The sequence below is a fragment of the Sinocyclocheilus rhinocerous genome, unplaced genomic scaffold (assembly GCF_001515625.1).
Source record: "Sinocyclocheilus rhinocerous isolate Xijiao unplaced genomic scaffold, SAMN03320098_v1.1 scaffold14, whole genome shotgun sequence".
Taxonomy (NCBI): Eukaryota; Metazoa; Chordata; class Actinopteri; order Cypriniformes; family Cyprinidae; genus Sinocyclocheilus; species Sinocyclocheilus rhinocerous.
The window spans coordinates 18,266-27,100 of record NW_015629561.1 but is presented as its reverse complement, the minus strand read 5'-3'; the positions used below and the strand labels follow the sequence as shown (position 1 = coordinate 27,100).

The 8,835-nt window shown below is 39.2% G+C and overlaps 1 protein-coding gene across 10 annotated transcripts in view; it reads right to left on the bottom strand.

Annotated features, from left to right (window-relative positions):
* Positions 1-8,835, bottom strand: part of LOC107739264 (pleckstrin homology domain-containing family A member 6-like) — a 97,341-nt gene that overhangs the window by 81,844 nt on the left and 6,662 nt on the right. For 4 of the 10 annotated variants that reach the window (XR_001639980.1, XM_016551297.1, XM_016551300.1 and 1 more), the window contains exon 1: positions 3,399-3,743. The exons of 1 other annotated variant lie outside the window; for it this stretch is intronic. Coding sequence is in view for 8 of the 9 variants with exons in the window: in XM_016551297.1 (XP_016406783.1) it covers positions 3,399-3,433 (35 nt within the window). In the remaining variant the exon portion in view is untranslated. Of the gene's footprint in view, positions 1-3,398; positions 3,745-8,835 lie in introns of those variants that run through there. 5 more of the 10 variants (XM_016551301.1, XM_016551304.1, XM_016551302.1 and 2 more) reach the window with 3 other exon arrangements.

Sequence of the window (8,835 nt, the reverse complement as noted above, 5' to 3'; positions counted from 1 at the left end):
ATGTGGGGGCGTGTTAGAACGAGCCGTTTTAGGTAGGTGTGGTTGACTCTTAACTTTTATAAAGAATATCTCTTTGGATTTGAGACTTTAGTCTTTGCAACTTTACAGATCTTCTTTATGCACCAAGAGCTTGTAACACTTCATAGAGAAAGGAAAAATTGAAATCGCAACATATGACCCCTTTAAAAAGTCAATACTAGAAATAATAAAATTCCAAGTTAACTAAGGTTTATGAGAACTTGTTTGTTTAAAAAAAAAACACTAAGCTCAATGAATCCTGTGAATATAAGCATGCAAGACATCCCTTACAAAATATTTACCACTGTAGCTGCCAAAATCCTGTAGTTTACTACTGTTATTGTTACTACTGTGGAACCATAACACATTAAAATGGGATCTCCTTCAAACAGTGTACAAAGCTTTCTGAAAATTTAATTTAATGACAGTGGTGGCTAATAAGACGTTTTCACAGTTTTATTATATTAACAACAACTGCAGTAACTACAAGATTCTGAGAAAAACTATGATTACCATGGTAAATTTTTTGCATGCAGGTTATAGTGCGGTAAGTGATTTGCAAAAAAAAGTACCACCTGATTCTATTTACAAACTAATGTTAAAACTAATGTTCCCTGGGTGATGACATCTATATCAAACTAAGCTAATTCTGGAAACAAGTGCTAATTAAAAGTTTCCATTCCCTAAGCATGAATAAATTAACACATATAGATGCATTTTTAGTTTGAACAAACTTTTTCATTCAGTTACTTGCAATTCTGGACACAGTGTTATGCTAAGTAATTAACATGCTCTCAGTGTGAAGCACAAATCAAAACAAGATTTCAATCAGCTATCAGAGAGAGTCTGTTGGGAAATAAGATATGACAGAGTTGCAAGTGCTTCTTTGAGGAAACCTGCAATGAAAACTCATTTAAAGTTGTGCAAAAACAACTAGTTGGTGGGTTGCCTGAATGACTAGTCTGCTAAGGAATCCCTGTATAATTAGGCTCGTTTCGGGTTCACCTTACCCTGAACAGACAAGTTTCTCAGGGGACATTTACAAAAGATTTAAGATTCCATCTTAAAAACAAAATGTTCATTGCGGGATGGTCAAAAAACAGAACGAGAAGCAACAAAATGGCCAAAGATGTCAGTCTGTGCATGGCTGTAGCAGCAATGTTTTAAAGGGCATACATTCAAAGACAAATTGGTAAATTCATGCTTTCAGCACATTTGAGATCAGTATTGTCATGTCATTTCACAGTAGAAGGGGCTTAGAACTCAGTAAGGAAATCTGGAAAAAGTCAAACTGCTCCATGGGCAAGTGACATGGCAGTGTAGACCACTCACAAGCCAATCAGATTGGTCTTGGTCCATACAGCAGTAGTCCTATTTGTGCACCTGTTCCTGTGTCAGGTCAGAGAAGAACTAGGCCAAGCTACAACAGATGCCACTCCTAGATAAACCACTATAGTAAGACTGCAGTGGAACATGAGAGATGATGACACACCTGAACGCAAACTTTAGTTTTTACTGCGTAAGGACGTGCATGTCCACATTTCACTTGAGATGTGTTGATAAGACTGCAATGTGTGCCGTACACCTTGTGGGTGATGGCATTCAGACACGTATGATACATTGAAATGATACATTCCTGACACTCCTGAAGCTTCAAGCAGCACTTCAAACAACCTGAATGTGCACTCATTTTTTCCCCACTGACAAATCCTTATTGAAGGATGAGATGTAGTTGCTTGCACACAATCACACCAGCTGAAGAGAGGTGTTCCCAGAACATTCCTGAACATAATTCCACCTCCAATTCTTTCCTCGCATACGTCCTGTTGGCTGAGGGCTTAGCAGGCTGCAATCTTACAAAAAATAGGACGTCTTGTGCTAACACTAGATCATTTCAAATCAAAACAAATTCCCAACAATACCTTTTAAGTCTTGCCGACCACGGAGCCTCAGGGAATGCTGGTCTTTCCACTGTTACTGTCAGCACACATTTACTTAGGTGTAAGAGAACTGACCACCTGTGTGGTTGTCAAGAGATGCAATCCTCTCATGGCATGATAGGACAAACAAAAAGTTTAGCAGATACAGGTATAGCACAGGGGTGTCCCAATCCTATTCCTGCAGGGCCAATATCCTGCAGAGTTTAGCTCCAATCCTAATCAAACACACCTGAGTCAGCAAATCAAGGTCTTCAGGATTACTAGAAACTTCTAGGCAAGTGTGTTTTGGGCAGGTTAAATATAAACTCTGCAAGACAATGACCCTCCAGGAACAGGACTGGACATTCCTAGCATAGCATTCTGAACCTTGCAAGTTGTTGAACTTTGATCTCTGGGGTTCTTCTCAGGTCTCAGCCAAAACGCCCTTAATGGCACACACTGTTTAGAAACGTCAAGTCTTTGTAATAGGCTTAATTTCTGCAAAAAATTAAGGTTCTCATTCACGTCTGCAAGCAAACTCCACCTTTACACAAATGTACCATCTGGGAACAATAAAGGAAAGGAAAATATCCATTCCCACTTTGTTCACTAATCCCTGCAGCCAGACATTTCATTGATGATATATCTTTAGTAAACATAGAGGTAAGCCATTATTGATAATGTTTTACAAACAGGTGAAGGGTTATGGATGGGAGGTGGCTCTTAAACCTGATAATCTTTTTGGCATGAAACACTAGAAACTCATTGTGAGTGTGCCATTTCTACCAGGTTCAAGATGAAGATCTTAAGCCGGTACTTATGTTTTGAAGCATGCTAGCTGGTCCAAGCTAATTATTAGTTGGTCCAGGGTGGTTGACCAGACACCAAGCACCTAATGACCAATTTACACCCATTATCCTGTTCCAAAACAGCTACCAGCTTAAAATGGATTTTCAAGCAGAGACTGCTGAAGGGAGTGTCCATGCAAACAAAATAATCTCAGGTCATCACAGTAAAAGAAAAGCTATTTAAAAAAAGCTATTCAGGTGATAAAACGATTGAGGTAGCATACAAAAACACAATAGGCTGAGCAAATAAACTATACTGGTATGGGGCACATTCAGAATCCAACTGGTTATCCAATAACATCAAATATGACCAATGCTAAGTTTATGCATGAATGAAATGTAAAGGAACTCTCGGAAGAAAAGCTCAAACTTCACATGAACTTTAAAGAAAATCCCATGTACCCTCATGCTGTAAAATCGTAAAATCTTTGTTGTGGTCCTATAGTCCTGGCTTCTAGATCCTACAAAAGTCCCACGCCCCCAACTTTTCATGTATTCACACACTTTCATAAACACATGGTTTCCTCTTGCTTCCTATCCAGACATAGTCCAAACAGCCTAGCACAAAGCCTCTGCACCTAAACCAGTATTACCAAAACTTCAGATGACCTACCTCACTACGCCTTCCTCCTGCGTGTCCTCTTTCATTCTTCTCTCAGGTCCCTAATCGGTATATTGTTCTCTACTGTTCCTTTTGCCTTCGTTTTTATCCTCTCCAACTTTCTCTCAACTCTCACTTTGTCCTTCTCCACACTACCTCTATTTTTGTGTCGGCTGTTGAACCAGAGCCAGGGTCCAGAGGCCAGAATGAGTGGAATTTAAACAAGAAAAACAGAAACAATCGCTTCTTTGCGGGTAATATCTTTTCTTTTTCCTGCAGCTGAACTCGCGCTCACATATGGATTACATTCCCAGGGAGGCAGCCAGCTGGATTTAAGCACAGTGGCTTTCTCTTTCTCTCTCTCCTTTGCTCTCACTCCCTCTCTTGTTCTCCCCTACAAATCCCCCCACAGCATAGCCCCTGCATGCTCCCTCATTTCTGCAGTTCTGTTTCTACTCTAATCATTAACTCTGATTGGAGCGGTGGTCTATCCTTTAACCCTTTCAGTGGCCTCCTGCCACTCATTCCCCATTGGTTAATAAAACAAAGACTGTTCTTACTCCTGGATTACTTTGTACTATCAACCGGATGGTGGAAGTGAATATGAGGGCCACTGATTCAGTGCTAATGGGCTGCAGAATGTTATATAACATGGTGAAGTAGGACAATCCATCTGAGGTTTGGATGGACTATGTCGTACTAGGGCTTCCCAGCAATCCGTTGTCAGGGGTTTGTGGGAGCGTAATCATGTCCTGTCCAAACTCTTCATGCTCAGACTGTCTGCTAAAGGTTGAAGGGAGCGGGTGATTAGACATGCTAACGTTAACGATATTACAGGGTGAGTATAGTTGCACCACTTTAGCAGTATTTCAGTGCCCAAACTTGGGTCTTATTCAAGACTTTTTAAATGTGCAGAAATTGTGCAGCATACAGTGTGTAAATTAAGTAATTGCCATTATTTAGGCTTAAACATGCCTTCTAGGAAAATATTTAAGTTATTGAGAATATCTTATTCTCAAAACTCAGCACTGGTTGGTGCAGTTAACAATGCACTGAACAGCAGTAAACACAACACTATTTGCTTGGTGACGGTAAACAAATTAACGTTGCACTAAACTGCAATAAACTCATTGCTATTTGCCTGGTGCAATTAATGCTGCACTAAATGACAGTAAACTACATTTCATTTAAAAGCTGCTCTATCTGACTTCTGCAATTAACAATGCACTGAACTACAGTAAGCAAAACACTATTTGCCTGGTGAAAATGTTACACTAAACAACAGCAATGCTAGTTGCCTGGTAAAACTTTTCAGCTATATTTAACCCTCTAAGCGCCAAAGTCGCAAAGTTGCGACAAGACGTCATACTTAATAAAATAGACTGTAGTTCCTCATCTATTCAATATCTACTATTTCCTGAATATTATGAAATTCAAGATGGCCGCCCCTGATGACGTCACAATATGCAAATTAGACGAGTATATTTACACCCCACTTAAACTTTCGGTCATGCCCAACATTTTTCTAATTTACAGTAGATCTCTATCTTTAAGCCCTTTCAAGCCACAAGCTTTTGAAATCTAGATGTCAAAATCCAGCATTTTTCCAAAAATCCCTGGCGCCTAAAGGGTTAAACCATTATTACCTGATTTACAGAATTTCTTTAGTTTATCCAGCCCTAGTTAAAGGGATAGTTCACTAATAAAAATTAGAAGTCTGTCAATATCAATTTGCTCTATGATCGTTCCAAGCCTCTATGACTTTTTCTTCTGTGGAACACACAAAGAAGAGTTTTGCAGAAAATTAGAAAATTAGAATTAGAAATTAGAAAATCATTCTTAGTGATTTTCCCTTAATTTTTACTAAGGGTGCTTTTGCTTGATGGGTTTTAGTCTCTTTTTCAACGAGTTCTCTGCAGTCATAGTAGTAGGTCAGTGATAATGAAAGAAAAAAATGTTTGTGGACACCCCTAGGAATTATTAGTAATGTTTGGCCACACACCTAAAAATTATTATAGTAATGAGTTTTCTGGCCTGCAATGTTCATAATCCTACAGTGGTTATTTAATCAATTTGTAATTATTAGATCAGAATGGGCTGACTTGTACATAACAGGATGTAATGTTCCTGAGAATTGCTACATAACTACAAGCCATTACTTTCTACAGTTTATACGCTAATGAGTCTGTGTGGAGTTTTGCCATTAAGCATTCTGGCCTTTCAAGTATTCCAAGGTCACAGTTTATTTACAACCATGCAGATTGCTACTTTAGCAAATGTTACCATTTTATCAGTCTTCTATTTGTTTATCAGCTGTGTACAAAAACTCTAAAAAGTTTCTCTGTACTCCCCTACTCCTCACATACTCAGTCCTAGTTAAAGTAAAAATTCACAGAAAAATGTATATTCATTATTTACTCACCCTCACCTGTCTTATGGACTACTTTATGGTATTTTTAATTACTTTTGAGGCTTGACAGCCCCTGGTCACTATTTACTTTCATTATATGGAAAATAGAATCATGAACATCCTGCCTAATACCTAATATGTCTAAAATCATTCGGATTTGGAACATCATGAGAATGTGTAAATAATGACAAAATATTAATTTCACTTTCAGTCCATCTCTGTTTCCTAGCAGTGGTTGCAATTTTCACATACAAGGCCTCTGTCCCAGCTCTTCATTCCCAAAACAAACTTCTAATGAAGACTGTCCTCATGACTCATCCTGGCGTCTGATGGCCATGCATGTCCTATTAGTGCTTGCAATGTGGCCACTTATTTTCCAGAATACTCAGGCTAATATACGGACAAGGCTCTCACAGTGTCCATGACGTATCATTGCACATTCCTCAATGACACTCTGTCCATCTTATCAGCCACTCTGGCTGCCTTCTCACAAACATTTTAGGTTCAAGACAAGGGAAGCAGGCAAAACAGGTCAGAACATCCCAAAATCCAGCTGGCTCTCAACAGGATGAGTATAAATGTGGATTTTGTATTTTTAATGGAGTCTTGTCTTATGAAGAAAAAGCCTCATCTGACTTAAGTAAGTATTAAAAGCATAGGAAACAACAACAACAACAACAAATGGATATAATGTAAAAAATTAAACATGGAAAAACTGACTACAATAAATAGGCAAAATTATTTTTTTTAAATGATGTGCAAAAATGTGCAAAAACAACCATTTACTGGCTTGATCTACCCTTATGCTCATGGGGTTTCACAGTTTCTCAGTAAGATATTGAGCATTTATTCAAACCCCTCTGAAATCTCAGTAATATATCAAGTGGTGACATAGTGGCAAGGTCATATCCATTTCCTGTTCCATTACCACCTCATTCACACATCATTGCACACCAGACTGGTAGTACACAAATGGACTCATGGGAAAAGTGTGCTCTGAAGTTCTGGCACAAACACCTTTGCATTCATACAGGAGAGAAGCATTTGTGCATGTACCTTCTACTACGGCTCTACTTTCAGGTACAACAGCACGTTATAAAATCTGTAAAGAAACAGACTCATGTTTTGAACTCTGTTTGTCACACAAAGCTTTAGAACACTCAGAATATTATACACAGGTCATAGGTCATTATGCTATAGCATAAACAAGTTTAAGAGCGTGAAAGCTTCCTCAGGGAACCATGGTTACACAAGTAACCCGAGACGTTCCCATTTATTATAATCACATGGAAAACAGCAACAAGCACAGTAAATAATAGTAGAATTATGTATAATATAACAATAACATAATACAATTTGCTGTCATTTTCTGTAAAAATCTATACATGTGCGAGTCCACACAGACTGGCTTTAAAGCGTATGCTCAGTTACCAGCTCTGCAAAGCTTTTAGACAGGTGGCTTATTTATGCTTCCCTGGTCACCATGGAGTTAGCGCCAGCTCTCTAGACTTGCACAAACACATACATTTATATTAGAAAAGGACGGTATGTGTGTGTGGATAAGGGGTGCGAGGGAAACCAACAGACAGAGCAACAGTGTGAGGACACTTTGTTTACATATGCATAACCACATGCAAATGTCCACATACACAGTCAACATACAATCTGTTCATATGGAAGAAAAGTAGCTAGACAGGATCAAATAAAAAGAACTTGACATGGATCTAGTGTACAAATAAAAACCATGAAGGAACGTTTTATCTACAGTACAACCAGAGGCAAATATTTGAGTACAGCAGGGGGAGGTTTCTCAGAAATTATGTGATCTGGTATTCCAGTCCATTTATGTCTGTTATGTCTCAAAATGAGGAGTCTAGAGTGCTTTCACCTTTGGCACTAGCCAAACCTCGACCTGACATGGCTCTTGGCCTTAAAACTCAGTAACTTTATCAACAGCGAGTCAACACAGATGGCCAGTCACAGACACACAAACTCACACGTTGAGTCCTTTCAACACAGGAGATAATCTGAGGCACACGCATGCTCGGGCGAGGTCTGCTGGGGAAGGTTATTTATCACTATTTGTCCGACCACACAGCAGCTTGATTCATTGCCTGGGGTCTAACGTCTCTTAAGACCCACAAATCTCCCCCTTCTTGGGCCAATTAAAACATTCCAGCACCACAATACTTTGTTTTCATTCAAGACCATTAACTTGTAATTTACCACTAATCTGTAAACCGACACAACCACAAGCATCTCTTCTCAAACTGTAGGATACAAAACTTTAAAGGACACCTGTTCTTTCTCAGTTACTGTTGTCGACAAACGGAAAACAAAAACAGTCTAATGCCATTTGTGATAGGTTTGTTTCTCATTAGCCATCAGAGAGTATATTGGACCGCACTTTGATAGGATGGAAGGACGAAACGGGTCACAGAAAGACCCATTATTCCTAGCCTAAGCGGAACAGGTAAAATGATAAAATGGAACAGTTTCTGGCAGGTTCCATGAACAAGAGGAATTTAGGTAATTTCTATGCCACTTGCACTGAGTGGACTAACCCACTGGGCAAAGAGCACTAATCCTTTTATCTTATCAACAGTGGCACTAATTTTGGAATCCTCACCGGCCTTCCCAAGAAGACCATTAGACAGCTGCAGCTCATCCAGAACGCTGCTGCCAGAATTCTGACTAGAACCAGAAAATCTGAGCATATCACACCAGTCCTCAGGTCCTTACACTGGCTTCCAGTTATATTTAGGATTGATTTTAAAGTACTTTTACTCGTTTATAAATCACTCAATGGCCTAGGACCTAAATACATAGCAGATATGCTCACTGAATATAAACCTAACAGACCACTCAGATCATTAGGATCGAGTCAGTTAGAAATACCAAGGGTTCACACAAAACAAGGGAAGTCTGCTTTTAGTTATTATGCCGCCCGCAGTTGGAATCAGCTTCCAGAAGAGATCAGATGTGCTAAAACATTAGCCCCATTGAAATGCAGATCCAAAACTCATCTGTTTAGATGCA